The 21,853-nt window shown below is 35.1% G+C and overlaps 1 protein-coding gene across 50 annotated transcripts in view; it reads right to left on the reverse strand.

Annotated features, from left to right (window-relative positions):
• Positions 1–21,853, reverse strand: part of tgm1l3 (transglutaminase 1 like 3) — a 183,408-nt gene that overhangs the window by 13,498 nt on the left and 148,057 nt on the right. For 28 of the 50 annotated variants that reach the window (XM_087307695.1, XM_087307697.1, XM_087307692.1 and 25 more), the window contains 6 exons: positions 9,003–9,190; positions 5,531–6,015; positions 4,749–4,940; positions 2,515–2,766; positions 2,133–2,251; positions 1,342–1,449 (listed from right to left, as the gene is read on the reverse strand). In XM_087307695.1, coding sequence (XP_087163821.1) covers positions 1,342–1,449; positions 2,133–2,251; positions 2,515–2,766; positions 4,749–4,940; positions 5,531–6,014 — 1,155 coding nt within the window. In that variant the 5' untranslated portion in view covers position 6,015; positions 9,003–9,190. Of the gene's footprint in view, positions 1–1,341; positions 1,450–2,132; positions 2,252–2,514; positions 2,767–4,748; positions 4,941–5,530; positions 6,016–9,002; positions 9,191–14,730; positions 14,810–21,853 lie in introns of all 50 variants that reach the window. The other 22 variants (XM_087307723.1, XM_087307721.1, XM_087307677.1 and 19 more) reach the window with 3 other exon arrangements.

Here is a 21,853-nt window from a genome sequence, read left to right on the forward strand (position 1 = left end):
ATAGTTTTAGAAACCTATTACTAATAACTGATTTATTTCATCTTTGTCATGATGACAGTAAATAATATTTTACATGATATTTTTCAATACACTTCTATACAGCTTAAAGTGACATTTAAAGGCTTTACTAGGTTATTAAGGTGAACTAGACAGGTTAGGGTAATTAGGCAAGTTATTGTATAAGGATGGTTTGTTCTGTAGACTATCGAAAAAAAAAATAGCTTAAAGGGGCTAATAATTTTGTCCCAAAATTGTTTTTTAAAAAATTAAAAACTGCTTTTATTCTTGCCAAAATAAAACAAATGAGACTTTCTCCAGAAGAAAAAATATTATCAGACATACTGTGAAAATTTCCTTGCTCTGTTAAGCATCACTTCAGAAATAACGTGTGACATTGTTCTCATATAAATTTTGAGTATTACAAGTATTACAGTAAACAATGTCTTTTGTGTCACAATGAAATAAACAATATATCATAATATGAAATGATAGACTTTTTTTTTTTGTCCATATACATTCATACATACATACAGACGTGCACAAAATAGTTGGTATCCTTCAAATTTGTCCAAACCAGTTTCATTAGTTTGACGCTTTAGTGCATCCGTCGAACCACATTTTTAAAAATTATTGTATTTTAAGGTTTTGATATACAGTATATACACAGAACAAGAAAAGGAAAACATTGGCTTGTACAATAGATGTATAAAGGACAATATAAAGGGAAAAAAAGTAACAACAAAAAAAACCTTAGTCACAAAATGCTCTTAAGTTATCAAGAAACTGACCCCAAGTAGCCAAACATTAACTTATAGAGCTAGTCTTTAAAAATCGGAGTCTCTCTATCTGAATAACAGATATCATGTGGGAAATCTTGAACCGCGATTTAACAGCAATATCTGATTTCCATTCGATTATTTTCAGTCTTTTTTAATTAATCATCTTTATTTTTCATTGTTATCAATGAATGAATGAATGAATGAATGAATAAATGAATGAATCAATCAATCAATCAATCAATCAATCAATCAATCAATCAATCAATCAATCAATCAATCAATCAATCAATCAACCAACCAGTCAGTCAGTCAGTCAACAACCAAAATCAATCAATCAATCAATCAATCAATCAATCAATCAATCAATCAATCAATCAATCAATCAATCAATCAATCAATCAATCAATCAATCAAACAATCAATCACTTTTTTCAGTTTAAGTTATTTCAGTGCCGACTGCGGTTTTTCTATCTTCATTGAATATGTCACAACAATTTTGCTTACGTCTGTATTGTCATATTGCAAATTTTGACATGCTTGATATAAGAAATCAAAGACTCACCATGGCAGACACAACTCTGGCCACGTTAACAGGGTCTCCCCATCCACTGCATGCTCCACCACACTTCTCCAGCACAAACAAACACGCAGCCAGGACTCCTTCGTCAAACTAATAATGACACAAAATCAAGCAATGAAATCAATGAGCTCCCAAATATTAATGAAAGTAAACTACACTTAATAAAAAATACATTTCTGTTGAACAAAAATAGGAGATATTTAAAATGCTGAAAACCTGTAACCATTGACTTACGTAGAATTTCCGTTTCCTACTATGGATGTCAATGGGTTTCAGCTTTCTTCAAAATATATTATTTCATGTTCAGCAGAAGAAAGGAACTTACAGGTTTAGAAACACTTTAGGCTGAGGAAATGTTCAGTTTTGGGTGAACTATTTCTTTAAGCACACTAAGTAAATTTGACTCAAATAATGTAAGGAATATGTTTAATATATTAGTATATAAGTCTCTTTATGCAATAAGCTTGAGTGTATTTAATTAAGGAACACGTTTGCTCTTATTTTTATGTGTGGATTAATGTTTGGCTCTTTTGGTCAGGATTGGTAGAGCTACGCATCGATGAATTGGCTCTTCATTGTTTGAACTCTCAGTAATGATTAAATCACACTGAACTGAGCTAAACTGAACTGAACTGAACTTAAACACTAAAACCTGAACCACACTGTTCCAGTTACTGAACCACACTGTTCCAGTTACTATGACCATTTATGTGAAGCTGCTTTGACACAATCTACATTGTAAAAGTGCTATACAAATAAATAAAAGCTCTTACTTGACCAAAGTGCCATGTTCTGGAAGCGATCTGATGTTTAGTTCCATAGAAGATTTTGCCTGTGTCATTCAGCACATACTCAGTCCTCTGGGCATCTTCATCCAGATACACAGCATCATCTGGTAAAGAGAGAGGGAGATTATTATTCATTTATTTTCATTTCACAGGACTATTAAAAATAACTATATTAGTGCTCCAAGATCAAAGGTTTTTGGGGTTTAGAATGACACAATCTTCATTTTGGGGTGAACTAACCCTTTAGATCTTTCTACTTTTCCACACATTTTAAAGTATTTTACATGTTACGTATCTTGTATTTATTGGATAATTGTATTTAGATGTGATTCAGAGGTTATAACTCTTTATTTAGTACAGTACGTACCTTTGCACCAGGGGTTAAACAGCATGTAAATATCATTGCTGGGGTTGCATGATGAGGTGGCTCTTCCCTTCGGGCCGCAGGTCACAATGGTCAGGCTGTAGCGTCCGATGCACGCGGTGGGAAGCGAGTACACGCTGAGTTTGATTCGGTTTTGGCACTTTTCAACAATCTTGGCCTCCCAGCGATTTTTCTTGAATTCTTCCACAAGTGGAACAATCACCAGTGTGCCGTTGGGTATTGATGGAACATTGCCTGAGAAATAAATGCAAAAAGAAGGTATAACAATAGTAATTATTAAATAGCCCATCATTCATTCATTCGTTTTCCTTCGGCTTAGTCCCTTATTTATCAGGGGTCACCACAGTGGAATAAACCACCAACTATTCCAGCATTTGTTTAATGCAGCGGATGCCCTTTCAGCTGCAACCCAGCACTGGGAAACATCCATACACTCTCACATTCACTACGGCCAATTTAGTTTATCTAATTTACCTATAACCCATGTGTTTGGACTGTGGGGAAAACCGGAGCACCCGGATGCAAACAAGCAAACTCCACACAGAAATATAATATATATATATATATATATATATATATATATATATATATATATATATATATATATATATATATATATATATATATATATATATATATATATGTTCAGTTCTGATATTATTTCAGTCCGCAATAATATTAAATAATATGCAAATGTTCATATGATTTATTTACAATAGAGTTGATAAAGTAATATGTTCTGTCTTTTAGTAAATATATTATGTGAGACTTGCTTTGTTTAACAAATTGATCTTATAGGATTTGCTTAAATAAAATTAAAATACAGTTTTTTATTTCACGCTTTAAGTTCTTAGTTTCAATACTCCCAATATCAATTAGCATATATATACAGTTGAAGTCAGAATTATTCGCCTCCCTTTGAATTTTTATTTTCTTTTTTAAATATTTCCCAAATGATGTTTAACGGATCAATGAAATTTTCCCTGCATGTCTGGTAATATTTTTTGTCTTCTGGAGAAAGTCTTATTTGCTTCATTTCGGCTAAAATAAAACCAGTTTTTAATAAAAAATAAATAAAAAAATCATTTTAAGGTCAAAATTATTAGTTACTTTAAGCAAACTTTTTTTCCGAAAGTCAACAGAACAAACAATCGTTATACAATAACTTGCCTAATTACCCTAACCTGCCTAGTTAACCTAATTACCCTAGTTAAGCCTTTAAATGTCACTTTAAGCTGTATAGAAGTGTATTGAAACATATCTAGTCAAATATTATTTACTGTCATCATGACAAAGATAAAATAAAACAGTTATTAGAAATGAGTTATTAAAACTATTATGTTTAGAAAATTGTGTGTATATAACACACAATGTTTATATTACATATAAATAAAAAAATCAAAAATATATGAATGCATCTGTGTATTCAAATACACATAATAAATGTACACACACATAAATCAAAACAAACTTATATTGGTAGGGTTAATTGCGATTAAATTTTGCCAATCAACATTTGTTTTTTTTGTATTTTAAATGTATATAAACTAGTTCTTACTCAAGGATTGAAACCTCTGGTTCTTGGGGGACATGAAATAGAGACAGGTGGATGTTTTAAATATTTAGGAACATTCATTGATAGTGATCCAACAGATGGTGGATTGACATTTGCTGGAAATGTAGAGTGCATTTAAAAAAAAAAAAAACAATGCAGAGATTTTATTTTATCAGGAGGCTACAACAATTTGGTGTCAGGGTTATTAGGCAAGCTATTGTATAATGATGGTTTGTTTTGTAGAATATAAAAAATATAGCTTAAAGGGGCTAATAACTTTTACCTTAAAATGGTTTTTAAAAAATGTAAAACTGCTTTTATTCAAGCTGAAATAAAACAAATAAGACTGTCTCCAGAAGAAAAAATATTATCACACATACTGTAAAAATGTCCTTGCTATGTCAAACATTATTTGTGAAATATTTAAAAAAGAAAAAAAAATCAAAGGGGGGTTAATAAATCTGACTTTAACTGTTAATAAAAAAAAATATAGGCATTTAATAATGTAACATAATACAAAAACAAACTTACAAAAATGAAAATACAAAAACAAAATGTTTTTAAAAACAATATACACTAACTACATTAACAATCTGAAAACAACAAATCGTGAATCACAATATTGACTATCAACTGCACTGAATAGGAGAACTTAACTGACCGAGTTTCAGCTCCAGGTGAAGTTGATCACATTTGGGATTGAAAGGCCTGGACAGCTCGACCCACATCTGGAAACACTGCCCTCTGCGGACGATCAGGTGGTCACCACGGAATCCGTTGGTGTGATGCTCCTGGCGATTCTGACTCTTCCAGCACTTCATCAGGTCAACACAACGAACCTGCAGGACCAGATCTGACACAAACATTCCAGCATTACTGAGCAATTTCAGAACAAACAATCCCTAATAATTTAATTACCCCATTTGGCAACCAAGATACTAACTTCTTTCTTTCTTTTTGAGTTTTTTTATTTAGTTAGATTTTTTTAACCATTAACAATTGATGTAAATTAAAAGTATTTAACTGTAACACGAACTGTATTTTACCGTAGGACAGTTATGCGGTATTTTGCTGTATTTTAAAGCAGCATTGTGAAAATTACTGTACATTTTACAGTAAAGATATACAACACTCATTCATTCATTTTCCTTCGGCTTAGTCCCTTATTTATCAGGGGTCACCACAGCGGAATGAACCGCCAACTTATCCAGCACATGTTTTACACAACGGAAAGCCTTTCAGCTGCAACCCAGTACTGGGAAAAACTCATGCACACTCATTACCACACATACACTTCGGCCAGTTTAGTTTGTTAAATTAACATATAGCGCATGTCTTTGGACTTGTTGGGTAAACCGGAGCACCCGGAGGAAACCTATGCCAACACGAGGAGAACATGCAAACTCCACACAGAAATGCCAACTAACAGATGAAATGTCTTACCTTCACAGCAGCGTGCCGCATTACAGTCATCTGCGCAATCCTTTAGGAAAACTTGCTTGCAGTCATAATCGCAGTGTGGTCTCACGTCACACGGGTTCACGCAAGGCTTTGGCAGAGGAACTACACAAGGACCTACAACTGGTTTACCGCAAAGGTCAACAACCGGTTTACCACAAGGGTCGAATATAGGTTTGCCGCAAGGATCGACAACTGGTTTACCGCAAGGGTCGACAATGGGTTTCCCACAAGGACTAATGACAGGTTTACCGCAATGGTCAACAACAGGCTTCACGCACGGATTCCCACATGGGTCGACAACAGGTTTCACGCAGGGATTCCAGCAAGGGTCTACGCATGGCTTCACGCAAGGGTTGCTGTAAACCGGCACGTAGCCCGATCCTTTCCAGAAACAGTCCTGCAGCTTGACGGCGGGAAAACGGCCGATGTTGCAGAAGTTGTTCAGACCACCGTTTACGATAGGCATTCTGTAAAATGAAGAACACAAATGAATCAGCACAGTTTAAAGTAGGAATGCATGCTATTGGAAGAAACTAACATTGCGATATTATGTTATTCTGCTATATATGTTGCAATATACACACAATTTCACCAGATGAGCTTGAGTAGCCCAATTTAGGGGAAAATTATTGTTTTAGATTGATTGGTAAGATTCTTTAGAGGAGTGCATCTGCATCAAATCTTTTAACATTTTCCTTCGTCTTAGTCCCTTTATTCATCTAGGGTCGCCGCAGCGGAATGAACCGCCAACTTATCCAGCATATGTTTTACACAGCAGATGCCCTTTCAGCTGCAACCCAGTACTGGAAAACACCCATACACACTCATTTACACACACATTCATACACTACGGCCAATTTAGTTTCTTCAATTCACCTATAGCGCATGTGTTTAGACTGTGGGGTAAACCGGAGCACCCAGAGGAAACCCACGCCAACACGTTGGAGAACATACAAACTCCACACAGAAATTCCGACTGGCCCAACTTATGCCTGAATTCTTTAAAAAATCTTTGTACAGTCACAGACGTAAAAACCCATGAAAATGTCAATTATCTTTGCTTATCATGCGATGTGACTCTTGGAGCCCTGCATGGGCGTTAAATCTAAGCCCTAGCACAGTCCTGGCCCATGAAGCATAGGCTGTAGCCCTGCCCTTATCCAATAGCTTATGAAAATTTTTGGCCCAAGTCCGTCTTGTAGCCCGTCTTTTTTCCGCCAAACTGCTTACTGTTACAGCTATTAAAATAGATTTATTTATAAAGATTTATTTTTGGCCTTTATTATTAGATAGGACAGTGTTGAGACAGGAAGCGAGGTGGTAGAGAGAAAGAGGGGGTAGGGTAATGTCGTCAAGCCGGGATTCGAACTCGCGACGCCCTGACGTGCTATTGCATCATATGTCGGCGCGCTAACCACTAGGCTATTGCGCCGACTTTTGTTTGTTCTTTAAATGTTAGTTTTTGTTTTTTAAGTGACATCGATAACCATGGTATGCGGTCCAAAGTGAGTTTACTCAATTTGCAAGTTGTGCATTGTGCATAACCAGTTGGCTCATTAGTTAAAGTTGTCACTATTTAAAAAGTTGACCAGAAGTTTGCTCTACCTTTAACGTTTTTCACAGTTTTAGGTTCGCCATTGCCAATTTTTCTCCTTATGTTCTCTATTGCACATGGCAGGAAGGCAACACTGGCGCTTCCGGACCGCATCGCATGCATTAGATCTCATTAAACTTAAAAAAAATAAATCAATTCTAAAGAGCAGACCTGAATCCTGATATGCATGCTAGCTCTGAAAACGGACTCGAAGTTTGGCCCTAGGGGCATAAAAAAGTCGGGCTCCGACAGGCTCTGGCTCAAATGCAAGGCTCTAGTGACTTTTGCAAATTTATTCAATTCACCTTTATTTGTATAGCGCTTTTACAATGTAGATTGTGTCAAAGCAGCTTCACATAAAAGATCATAGTAAATTGGAACAGTGAAGTTTAAGTTCAGTTCAGCTCAGTTCAGTGTGGTTTATTATTCACTACTGAGGGTCTAGATACTGGAGAGCAAATATATCGATGTGCAGCTCTACAGATCCCAAACCATGCAAGCTAGTGGCGACAGCGGAGAGGGGAAAAAAACTTCACCAACTGGCGAAAGTGAAGAAATAAAACCTTAAGAGAAACCAGATTCAGTTGGGCATGACCATTATAATTACTCTGCTGCCCAAACATCTAGTGCAGAGATGCAGTCTCAGCGGCGGAGATCTATATCAGCCTGATCTTATGAGAAAACCTATATTACATTTTGTCAGTTTAGTGGCTAATTCAGTCGTACTAAATTGTACGATTTTAAAAAAGGAGGCGTGGCACCGAACCCCACCCCTAACCCTAACTGTCATTGGGGGATGAGCAATTCGTACTAAATTGTGTGAATCGTACGAATCCATACTAATTACCCACTTAATCAAAGTTACGAATTGCCGTGAGATCGTGTTGAGAATAGAATGTGTTTGAACAAGACTGTTTTATTAAACTGATATATTTGTTAAAATTATATTTTAGTCATCAAACATCTTTAGAAATAGAAAGAAAGTACATTTAAATGTATACAAAATATTGCAGAGCAACATTACAAACTACAACATTTCAACAAAATTCAATTTATTATTTGTTTCTCTTTGTTTCTTTTATTATTTTACCTCTTATTACATTTTTTATTTAATATTTTCCCTAACATATATATATATATATATATATATATATATATATATATATATATATATATATATATATATATATATATATATATATATATATATATATAAATATATATAATATTGCAAGATATTGTGCAGCCTTATAAAGTAATAATGCACATAAAATAACATAATCAGTGCTGAAGCCAAATCTGGAGCTAATCTAATAAATAACTTACGATAACAGTCCTAAAACTAGTAGCTTAAACTTATATGTTAGGAAAAAATATTAAACAAAAAACGTAATAAGAGGTAAAATCAAGAGAAACAAATAATAAATTGTATTTTGTTGAAATGTTGTAGTTTGTAATGTTGCTCTGCAATAATTTGTATACATTTAAATGTACTTTCTTTCTATTTCTAAAGATGTTTGGTGACTAAAATATAATTTGAATAAAATATGTCTTGTTCAAATGCACCAAAATATATGACCTATATTCACTGGAAATGGAAAAAAAAGTATTCGTTTTCAAAATAAGATGTACTCGTTTGTCCTGAGCTTATTATATATAAGCCACAAAAAAAAAATAAAGAACTAAGAAAAATAAATAAATATTGTCAGAATTGCTCTGTTAAAGATCACTTGAAAAGTTTTTTTAAAATAATACAAATTTTACAAGAAGGCTAACCATTCTGTCTGCAGCTGTAAGTGTAGTTTTAAGTATATTTCAGTAGAATTCCAAAATTTCAAATAAAGCAGACTGATTACTTACATGTTCGCAGTTCTTGCTCCGGAGAGATCTGAAGAGAGAAGAAAGTTCTTATCGAACTAAAATGACCAAAGCAAAGTAAGTCTGGTTCTGGCGCAGTGACCCCGCTGCCTGCTGAAGCCCAGTATATATTCACTTCTCCATTCCCTGCCCATCCACATGAGTAACACAAGCACTGCAGTATTCTACATCTAATGAAAGGGAGGGAGAGATTTGAAATGAATCACACAGACTAATATGGTGCTTAATATAATTGCTCTGATAATTGATTGTAAATCAGGTTGCAAGTAAACATGTTTAAGCTTTATGATAATTATACAACAGCGGTTTGAGGAGACACACCTCTTTGTTTCCGCATTTTTGGATTATAAAGATATTAGGATATATTAAACTGAGTTGTGTAAACAAAAGAAGTGTTTTTTCAAGTTCACCACCCTTTAATAGTAATACACTGTGTTCCTCTAATTGAACTTCATATTGTTTTATTCAAATCATTTGTCTTGTCTCACAGCACAAACTAACATCTTAAATGTGGCTTTTCTTGTCTAAGCAGCAATACTTTAACAAAAAAGTAAGTTAGGTTTACATTTAAAGCACTTGCTTTTTCATTCATTCATTTTCCTTTGGTTTAGTCCCTTCTTTATCAGGGGTCGCCACAGGGGAATGAACCGCCAACTATTCCAGCCATATGTTTTACGCACTGAATGCAACCCAGTACTGGGAAACACCCGTACACTTACATTCTCACACACACACACACACACACACACACACACACACACACTATAGGGCCAATTTAGTATATCAAATATCCGAGACTCGAACCAGTGACCTTCTTGCTGTGAGGCGACAGTGCTAACCACTGAGCCACTGTGCTGCCGCTTGCTTTTCCAGTATTTATTTTTTATTCTGTGCACAAATGATTAGACATTTTCAGTAAGATTAGACAGCTATTACTATTACTTTACGTTAATGTAAGATTATTTATATTTCTTTCAACAGTTCACACTTAGCTGATGATTGATTATAAAGCCTGTTTGGCTGTCCCGGGAGAGAGCCCTGAGCTCATAAAATACTTGAGCCCAGGGCTCCCTCCCAGTTGCAAGGCGAGAGGGGAGTTTAAGCTTAGGTAGATCTCGAGAACTCCCTTGCTGTTGTAACCAATGAACAGATAGCGATCTCTTTTAAGAGGTATCTACTTACTAGGAGCATGTCTGTGGTGCAGATTTGGATTAGTCAATTAACTTAAGCCTGGTTTATACTTCTGCGTCAAGTGACCGGTGTAACCCACGGCGCATGCAACGCGCGCTGTCTCTGTTGGTCTGCATTAACACTTCAGAAATGCTAGTTGGCAGTGAGATGTAAATGTTCTTTTGTGTCGAGTTTCCTCGCTGCTGTTTTGCTTTTCCTGAACACTTCCTGGATGTACAAGTGGCTCAAACTCGCTCATTTTGAGGCAGGAACCGGCGGACGTAGAACAACTTTAACTATGAGGTAAACACAAAAAATGTTGCGACATGTAGTTACATTTTTTGAGAGGTGCACGTCAGTGACGCCGACGGCCACGGCGAAGATCTATGCATCAGCGCAGTAGCATACGCTGGCGTTTGACGCAGAAGTATAAATCAGCCTTTAGGTTGCCAGTTTTTGGACGGTGGGAGGAAACCGGGGAACCCGGGGGAAACCCACATGAGCACGAGGAGAATGTGTAAACTCCGCACAAAAACGTCGACTGGCTTGGTAAGGACTAGAACCAGTGAGGTTCTTACTGTCATGTGCCACCCATCTAGAAAGGAGGAGGAGTAGGGGCCGAAGGGGGGATTCTTCAAAAGGAAGATGGCTGTTATATGGAACTTAGAGTATTTATGGTGGCTTAGGAATCGTCTGATTGGTGAATCATAAATTAAATAATGCGGGATTGGCCGCAAATAATTATAAGCACATGATCCTATCGAATTTTGTTTATGAATAAACTTCACTTATCTTTGTATTTTTCTATGATTTCATGTTTTCAATGAATCTATTTATTAAGTATATATCACTATAAGTTCATATGAACAGGATGTTGTTGCAAATTTGATTTAAAATTCAAAATAAAAATGCTGTTTAGTATTTCGCACATTTTAAATTGCAATTCAGTGTCACTTTTTATTTGAAATTGCACAATATATCATTGATTTTTAGCGGAAATTAAACATCATGACAATGGTTTTTATGTTACACTCTCAGAAATAAAGGTACGCAAGCTGTCTGTCACGATCACCAGCGACCTCTAACCACCAGAGGTCGCTGAAAAACATTATCACTCATACAAACTACAAATCTGCCAGTTTATGGACTACAACTTCATACATGCTCTTCATCCACACACACCTGCTTCCTCATTTAGACCGATTACACTCGCACCACCTGAGAATTGTCAAAAACTGATTACGCACACTATTTAAGCAGCACACACACTCATTTACAGTCCGAGTCTTGTTATCTGTATTGTAACACTACAATTTGTTTTCCTAGTCTTATTTTCTTATGTTTTGACCCTTGACTTGTTAGCCTTTTCGTCTTAGTCCGCCGCCTGCCTTACGACCTCTCGCCTGTTTCTTTAACTCCGATTCTGGACTGCCTCTATGCATCTGTTTGCACCCGTGTTGACCATTGCTTACCTGACCATTGAATAAACCTGCAGGTGGATCCAAACATCTGTTGTCATTGTCACTCCCCATGGTTACACTGTCACTGGGGTGGTACATTATAAAAAAGTCCACATTAGTACCTTAAAAGTATATATACAAATTTTAGGAGGAACATTTTTGAAGAGTTCAGATGTAAAAACTTCTAAATGCCATCTGAAATTTTCCTTAAAAACGAACATTTATCTCAGCCTCCTTTTGTTTATGTTGATATATTTCACTTTAAAGAACAGGAAAAGGACTTATTCTTTGCCATCAAAGTGATATTACTGAACATACACACAAAAGCCTAATAAAAATGCTCATATTAGAGGAAAATTTTAGACGGCATTTAGAGGTTTTTGCATCTAAACTCTTCACTTGTACTTTTTGGGTACTAATATGTACCCTTGAGGTATTTATATATCTTGTAGGTAAAAATTTGTACCTTTGAAAAGTAACCACCCCAGTGACAGCTTGCGTATACCTATTTCTGAGAGTGTACTTTATTAATAGAAATGTCAAAAAAGGTTATATTTTTCATCAGTTTGATGTAGTTTGAGATTAATAAAAACGTTCATTTGACTAAAAAGCAACATATACACCACAGTTTATCATTTTATTTTCAGTGCACAGCATAAGATTTGTTTTAATCAACATTAATTAACTATTTTGTTTTTCCAGAGATGAGTTGCAGATGGAAGGGCATCTGCTACATAAACATATGCTGGATAAGTTGGCGGTTCCTTCCGCTGTGGTGACCCCAGATTAATAAAGGAAGTAAGCCGAAAAGAAAATGAATGAATGAATGAAAAATTATTAAGAATTAATTCTAAATGATTTCCAAAGTATTTTGAAATTCATTAGTGTTTTCCATTTATCTGACTGCATTTTTGGTACCATGGAACTTTAGGAATTGAAACGGCATCTTTCATTGAAATTTGTAGTAGTTTGAAGTAACATATTGTCTTGGTTAGTCATGCAAATTATTGTTCAAATACTATGCAATAAGCTGTCATTACGTTTTCAGCTTTTTATATTGTTTCAATTAACTAAAACATGTCACTAAAAGTTATATTTTTTTATTTTCAACCTCAAAAGTTGTTGGAGCAGAGATCAAGATTCCAATATTGTAATAAAAAGCAAGAATAAATGGAAAACACCTATGTGCACCTGTTAATTAAAGGGATAATTTACACAGTAATGAAAACTTTGTCGTCTTTTACTCACCCTTTAATTGTTTCAAACTTTTATAACTCTCTTTCTTTTGTTGAACACTAAAGAAGGTGTTCTGAAAAATGTCGGAAACCTGTAACTATTGACTTCCATAATATTTTTTTCCATACAAAGGAAGTCAATGGTTACAGGTTTTCTGCACTTATCAAAATATTTCATTCGAGTACAACAGAATAAAGAAACTCATAAAGGTTTGGAACCACTTGAGTGTGAATACATTTTTGTGTGAACTATCCCTTTTTATAGCATTATTCATTCATTTTCCCTTCAGCTTAGTCTCTCATTTATCAAGGGTTGCCACAGTGGAATGAACCGACAACTATTCCAGCATATGTTTTACGCAGCGGATGCCATTCCAGCTGCAACCCAGTACTGGAAGACACTCATTCACTCACACACTCATACACTACGGCCAATTTAGTTTATTCAATTCACCTATAGCACTTATTCCCGCACAGTCTTTGGACTGAGGGGAAACCGGAGCACCGGAGGAAACCCACACCAACATGCGGAGAACACGCAAACTCCACACAGAAATGCCAACTGACCCAGCCTGGACTTGAACCAGCGACCTTATTGCTGTGAGGAGATAGTGCTAACAACTGAGCCACTGTGTCACCTTTTAAAGCATTATAACCGTGTGACTCTGTAGTACACTGAAGATTGAATTGCTCAAATTCATCTACAGCCCTACATTTCATATTACACTAGTTATGACAAAAGGCAGTTCAGCTTCATATCGCAAGCAATTATAAGCCTAAGCCACGCGTATACCGAGAAATTGTCCTTAATTATTCCCACACCCAAAAGTCAATCATTTTTAGGCGACACAAACAGACACACCACTGTTAGGTTTCTATTATGGTAGGTAATTGTCACCATCAAAACTGCCCCATAACTGTCATCACAAATACAGTATAGATTAAAAAGAGGGATTAAGTGCAATGAACATCTTAATCATTGTCATCATCAAAAATAATAGAAATTTAAGGAACAATTGCAATGAAACAGTTGCTAATGCGGACCAGTTCTTTTAAAGTCTAATTGTTTTATTCTTGCTGTGATTTTGTAGTAGTATACATGATTGTTCAGCCAAGAGAAATCATATAGTCCAGTGGTTCTCAAACTTTTTTCATCAAGTACCACCTCAGAAAAAAATAGTCTCTCCTAGTACCACCAAATGACCAGTATTGAAATACAATAGCGTATTAGGCCCAGTAAAGCAGCTACAACTCTGCAAAGTTAATAAAAAACGTGGCAAATTACCTCAGAAATATAGGCTACATGTCATATATGGCATATTATTTACATAATTTTGATACATTTTTAAATGTGTATAGCATGTACATGACATATTTCATTCCTCCGCGTACCACTAGAAGGAAGCCTGTGTACCAATAGTGGTACACGTACCACAGTTTGAGAACCACTGATATAGTCAAACTGTTTTATACTGCTGAGCTCTGATTAATGACAATATAGTTTGAAAACAAAAAAGAAACGATCATAGCAAAGCTATCAGGGTTCAACAGCTGTTAATGTTGGTTATGGATATCATGCTATATGCCATCTGTCAAATAATCAGTGGTGGTTCTAGGGGGGGCCATCTGTTTTTTTCATCAGCATTAGTTCCCCGCATTCGTCAAAAGTAAAAATCTAATTCAACCCAATAAAATATCTCCACTTTCAAAAGGGGATCTACTCTAATCTTAATAATTTATAAGTGGTTTATTAATAAATAAAGGGTTTTTAAGTTGGCAGTCTTTTAACAATAAATTGTGAAGCTTTGTGACTCATTTACTAGTCTGTCATGAGCCATATCATACCTCTTAAACCTCCTATCTCCTCCTGATTTGCAGTTTCTGTTTGTTTTTTGAAAATGTAATTTCCTGCATGTCTTCAAATCTGAAAATATGATTTATTTTATAGTGTGAGTTGTTATCCAATGTGATACAAAGCTACAAAAGATCTGAATAAACATAAAAATGCTGATCATTTACACGACTGCAACAATAAATGATTTATATGTGTCCTTCCAGCCATCTTAGGTAATTTCATAAGAAAGTCTATTCATAATTCAATGCTAACTGACAGCTTGTTAGGCAAGGCAAGGCAAGGCAAACTTTATTTATAGAGCACAATTTAACACAACCGTAGTTGATCCAAAGTGCTTTACAATAAAATAAACTAGACAATGAAACTAAAAATAACTGGTATTAAAAATACAATGAAATATATTTAAAAGTAATACTAAAATATAAGTAATAAAAAATAACATGCATGCATCAGTCAAAGGCAAGAGAGTAAAAATGTGTCTTTAAGTTAGATTTAAAAGCATCCAAAGAAGGAGAGATTCTGATGTTCAGAGGGAGACTATTCCAGAGCCTTGGGGCCGCAACACTGAAAGCTCGATCACCCTTTGACTTGCAGCGAGACCGAGGGACAGACAAAAGAAACTGATCATGTGATCTTAAGAATCTACAAGCTGTATATGGCCTAATAAGCTCGCTGACATAGGCCGGGGCAGAATTGTGCAAAGCTTTATAAGTGAAAAGAAGAATTTTAAAATCAACCCTGTATTTTATAGGTAGCCAGTGCAATGAGGCAAGGACAGGGGAGATATGATCTCTTTTCTTAGTTCCTGTTAATAATCTGGCGGCTGCATTTTGGACCAACTGTAGCCGAGAGAGTGAGGTAGGCCAATGTACAAAGAACTGCAGTAGTCTAACCGAGAGGAGATTAAAGCATGGGTTACGATTTCTAAATCTTTTTTTAGAAAGAAAGGGTTTAACTTTTGCCACCAATCTAAGCTGGAAAAAACTGCTCTTCACCACCGCATTTACATGTTTGTCAAACTGCAGAAGTGGATCAAAGATAACTCCGAGATTCTTGGCGTGATTGTGCAGATTAGGGCTCCTAGCTGAGTTTTAATTGAATTGTTGGTAGCAGCAGGACCTAAAATTAACACTTCTGTTTTATTCTCATTTAGTTGCAGAGAGTTATTTGTCATCGAGGTCTTAATGTCGGTAAGGCATAGGAAAAGATTTTCTAATGATAAATCTTTTCCTAGTTTGATTGGAAAGTATAGTTGGAGATCATCAGCATAGCAGTGATAGCTTATGTTATGTTTGAGGAGTATTGAGCTTAAAGGAAGCATATAAAGAGAAAATAAAAGAGGGCCAAGAATAGATCCTTGTGGAACACCACAATGAATAGGTTTAGGTGGTGAAGTAAAGCATCCAATATTTACAGAAAAAGATCTCTCCTTTAGATATGAGGAGAACCACTGCAGGGCAAGGCCCTGAACCCCAACAACACACTCAAGCCGTCTCAATAATATGTTGTGATCTACGGTATCAAAAGCAGCACTTAGGTCTAAAAGTATTAAAATCGCAGATGATCCAGAATCCATGGAGAGTAAAATGTCATTTGTGACCTTTAGTAGTGCAGACTCAGTGCTGTGTTTTGCTCTAAAACCAGATTGGAAGGGGTCTAGAATATTAAAAATGTCCAGATATGAGGTCAATTGTGAAAGTACAATTTTCTCTAAAACCTTTGAGATAAATGAGAGCTTAGATATGGGCCTGTAGTGGTCAGGCACAGCGGGATCAAGATTACGCCTCTTTAATAGAGGCTGTACAACAGCATGTTTAAAGACATCTGGAAAAACCCCGTTTATTAAGGAGCTGTTTATTAAGGCTAAGAGGGAGGGGCAGATTGTATCTAAAACCTCTTGTTACAGTAGAATATAGCTATGAAATAATAAGCTAGATGCATGAACTCACTGTGATTTAACTATTACAGAAACAGATGTGACTGGCTATATCATATCTAATTAAATATGTATAGATATCTATATTGTGTCTAGAAAGCTAGTACAATAGACATTATTCTGAATAATTCACATAACAGTTACTTTATTTCAACAAAAATACACACATTTTATATTGGGAAAACGAATATTAAGCTTCATCAGTAGTTAGAACTATTTAGTTTGGCGAAACACTCATCAGCATCAGCTCCTCAAAATAATGAATGGATGACAGTGCAGTGGTGAGATTTTTTTAACACCATGTGACAACAGTGCCACTCCCACCTGCCGGTAGAAACAGATACTGCTGAACAGCTGACTATTTAATTACCTGACACAAACGCTGCGTTGAGTGGAATGCGCGTCATGCATGTGGCAATTTTAAGTACCTGTATAACAAAGTAAATGTTATACACCCTATTTTTATTTAAGTGCAACAAATTCCCAAAAATCAAAGGCTTTTGACAATACATCAGGGGCTTAAGCCCCCAAAGACACCCCCCCACCCCAACGCAACACCCCTGATCAAAATTGTCCACTGTTGAATATATTAGACTTTTGTTTTCAATAGCGATTTTAAAACTTTTAATATAGGAAGTCCTTAGCTATGGGTATTATTAATCAGGAATTGAGTGTACATAGTTTTACATTAGGAAATGCAGTCTTGAAAAAAGTGCAAGATGTAACATGTTGATCAAATGTAGTTTTCAGTCACGCTCGGGTAAAAGTAATATTCAGCTTGTTTAGTTTTGCCTTCATTTGTTTTTGATTTGAGTCTTCAACACATGATTTTTTACAACACGTTTTGTTTAAACATAATAGTTTAACTAATATCTAATAACTTCATTTTAATCTTTCCTATGGTGACAGTCAGAGCATATTATTTTACAGGTTATTTTGCAAGATAGTTGTATACAAAGTCCCTTGTATAGTCTTTGATTCAGATTAAAGTGTAATTTAAAGACTTAACTGTTAACAAGGAAAGTTAGAATAATTAGTCAAGTTAGTGTATAACTGGTTTGTTGTGTAGACGATTAAAAATATACAGTATATATCATAAGGAGACTAATAATACTGAGCTTAACTGTTTTTTATTTTTAAAAACTGCTTTTGTTCAAGAAACTAACCATAAGAAATAAGACTATGATTCCAGAATGGTTATTTTTGTTTTATAGGAAATACTGTGAAGATTTCCTTGGTTTGTTAAAGATCACTTTGAAAACATTGATTTAAATTAACGGGAGGGCAAAAAAAAAAAAAAAAAAAAAACTTTACCTGCATCTGTTAAAGTTAACAGGAGCAAAAATGTGACTTGAGTGTAAAAAATGTGTTATCCTACAATACAAAGTTACTTGTCAAATAAATTAAAAGCGGAAGACTATTTTGAGTTATTTAATTGACTTTTTTAATAAAAACTGCAGAGTGATGCATGACAAAAATGACTTTGAATAATTGTTTAAGTAGTTTGTGATGTACAGTTGAAGTCAGAACTATTAGCCCCCTTCGAATTGTTTTCTTCTTTTTTAAATATTTCCCAAATTATGTTTAAAAGAGCAAGGAAATTTTCACGGTATGTCTGATAATATTTTTTCTTCTGGAGAAAGACTTATTTGTTTTATTTCAGCTAGAATAAAAGCAGTTTTAAATTGTTTAAACAACATTTTAAGGTCAAAATTTTTAGCCCCTTTAAACTATTTTTTCCCCGATAGTCTTCAGAACAAACCATCGTTATACAATAACGTGCCTAATTACCCTAACCTGCCTAATTAGCCTGATTAACCAAGTTAAGGTTATATATATATATACAGTTGAAGTTAGAATTATTAGCCCCCTTTTGATCTTTTTTCTTTTTTAAATATTTCCGAAATGATGTTTAACAGAGCAAGGAAATTTAATAATATAATAATTCTGACTTCAACTGTATGTTAAAGTGTGCCCCCTAAAAGTACTCTGGACCAGTTATTCTGGTCCAGAACCACCACTGCAAATAATTCATTTCTATTGCATAATTTACCTATAATGTCTGACTAGAGCTTGAGTATGTTTGAGTAAATGAGTTATTAATAGAGAAGCAAACACTGTGTATCAATGATACATCTAACCTGACTTGATTTATTTGATCTGGGCTTAATTAAATCTGCTATTAAACACATTTAGCCAGCATGCTGTAATACCTATGAATTTACCCTAGCTGCATCTGATCGTCTGATTTACTCATCAAATACTATAATGATCAGATTCTTAAAAAGAGCGTAACAATCAGTTTCTGATGATAAAACAATGTTCAGCAACTATATTAAAGTTTTTAAGGGCGACTGGTTGTTTAGGACAAAATATGAATGATTTTTTCACTTAATTATTTAAAAGCCACTTGAAGGGGTTTATATTTTGCTGCCTTATGTAACTACGTTTTTCTAAATAATTTGAAGAATCTTTTAATCCGGCTTAAATCCAGAGAAATAAGCAATTTAACCTATAATGAGACATCAAAATATGCCTTTGTTTGTTGTGAATATGCGCCCTCTAGTGTTAAAGTTATCCCATTGAAGTCTGAGTTATCAACCCCCTTTTTTTTCTTTTTTAAATATTTCCCAGACGATGTTTAGCAAGGAAATTTTCACAGTATGTCTGATAATATTTTTTCCTCTGGAGAAAGTCCTATTTGTTTTATTTCGACTAGAATAAAAGCAGTTTTTAATTTTCTTAACACCATTTTAAAGTCAAAATTATTAGCCCCTTTAAGATATTTATTTTTTCGACAGTCAACAGAACAAACCATCGTTATATAATAACTTGCCTAATTACCCTAACCTGCCTAGTTAACCTAATTAACCTAGTTAATGTCACTTAAATGTCCGTAATGTGACTAAATGTCACTTTAAGCTGTATAGAAGTGTCTTGAAAAATATCTAGTAAAATATTATTTACTGACATCATGGCAAAGATAAAATAAATCAGTGATTAGAGCTGAATTATTAAAACTATTATGTTTACAAATGTGTTGAAAAAAATCTTCTCTCCTTAAAACAGAAATTGGAGAAAAAAATAAACAGGGGGGTGAATAATTCAGAGGGGCTAATAATTCTAACTTCAACTGTATAGTGTCCATTTAATTCATCAAGCATACTATTGTTAATCATGTTTGTTTACATTAATTGAACCAAATTTTTTAGGATTTGTGGAGGAAACATATAGTACATTAATAATGTGCAGAAAATTCCACCAATCAAGAGAAGTCAAACAGCTGTCCGCTCCGCCCACAATTCATGCAAAGAGTTTGCATGTTCTCCCCGTGTTGGCGTGGGTTTCCACCGGGTGCTCCGGTTTCCCCCACAGTCCAAACACATGCGCTATAGGTGAATTGAATGAACTAAATTGGCCGTGGTGTATGAGTGTGTGCATGTGAGAGTGTTTCCCAGTACTAGGTTGCAGCTGAAAGGCCATCCACTGTGTAAAACATATTCCAGAATAGTTGGCGGTTCATTCTGCTGTGGCAGCCCCTAATAAATAAGGGAGTAAGGCGAAAGAAAATCGAAAGAAGGACACAGGACACCTTATAGTTAATCATTTGGAAAGGTGTGATGGCAGTTATTTATTATTTTTAGGTCAACTTACAAGCAATAACAGCAAATGGTTTCCTCCTTTGGGCCGTTCCTGCAATTTTAAGCTCTTGCAGGAAAATCATTATGTTGTTATGGTTTGGACGGGAATGAGAATTAAAGATTGAATGCCACACTAAGTCTCATGATTTAACCAGTAGATGATTCAGTCTGGGTGATAATGACACTAATTAAGTCGTGTTTATATGTAAGGTGAAAGTAAAAATGTTTGTGAGAATAAAACGGCAATAGCACTGTCGCCTCACAGCAAGAAGGTCGCTGGTTTGAGTTGCAGCTGGGCCAGTTGGCGTTTCTGTGTGGATGCCGTAGTGTATGAGTGTGGTAGAGTGTTTCCCCGCACTGGGTTGCAGTTGGAAGGGCATCCGCTGTGTAAAACATATGCTGGATTAGTTGGCGGTTCATCACTCTGTGGCAACCCCTGATGAATAGAGACTAAGTCGAAGGAAAATGAATGAGTTATTTTGTGATAAACTATAAGCTTAAAGTGCAATTTAATGGCTTAACTAGGTTAATTAAGTTAACTAGGCTAGTGATTGGACAACAGTGGATTGTTCAGTGTTTGACCTGGTTAAAGAAACTAGGTTCCACTTCATTTTCATGATTACTATTCCAGCAGAGCAGAAGAATGGTCTTGCAAATGTGTAAACTCTTTCTCATTGGGTTGACACATTTTTCCCACAATTTTTCTAAACAGTTAACACGCATGTCATTCAAGCAGTCCAAACTCCATTGTTTTAGCTATGGTAACTAAACAGAAACCATCTATTCCTTACCATTAACTACAAATCTTCATTTAGTAATCAGTCTGCGTACATTATTAATGGTGGAAGGTCTGTGTTGTTCTGTGCCAGCAAGGATGGAGGAAGTGAATAGTGTCTATGTCCTATACTCCCAATAGATTTGACTGTATATTGGTTTACATGTGTTTTCTCTAATATTTACAGTATTTTATTACTTTCGTCAGTTTTTTTTTTTTTTTACAGTATTTCAGTTTTCAGCCACAGTTTGAAAAGTGTCATGAATTCAATATAAATTTAATCGAAGCATTTCTTATTCTGGATCCAAATCTTTGCAAAAAGTCTAATTTGACAGCCCAAATAGAAAGACAACAAATGGCATTGGCACAGGCACAATGGCAAGCAATGGTGCACTGATTCATACTAAGGTCTGTATTTGTATTTTGTTTATTGTGTACTGATTAATTGAAAGAGCTTATATACTTATTAGCAAGTTGTGTTGTTTGAAGGTAAAACTAGCTTTTTAAATTTTTTGACACATCATGTGCGTTTTGCAAGCAAAATGTGTTATTTTGACCTTGAGTGCCGCTGTTTAGGAATGAGTGTTAACTGTTTTGAAAATGTGGAGTTTCAGTTGACGGCTGCATCAAAGCAATCAAGAAAAACTGTAATTCCAAATCCCTATATTTGATATTCTTATATATCATTTAAATGTGTAAACACTCATTTGTTCTTACATGAACTTACTTAATCGTACTTCCAGGGCCATTAATATCAAAGT

The sequence above is a fragment of the Danio rerio genome, chromosome 23 (assembly GCF_052040795.2).
Source record: "Danio rerio strain M-AB ecotype USA chromosome 23, GRCz13ab, whole genome shotgun sequence".
Taxonomy (NCBI): Eukaryota; Metazoa; Chordata; class Actinopteri; order Cypriniformes; family Danionidae; genus Danio; species Danio rerio.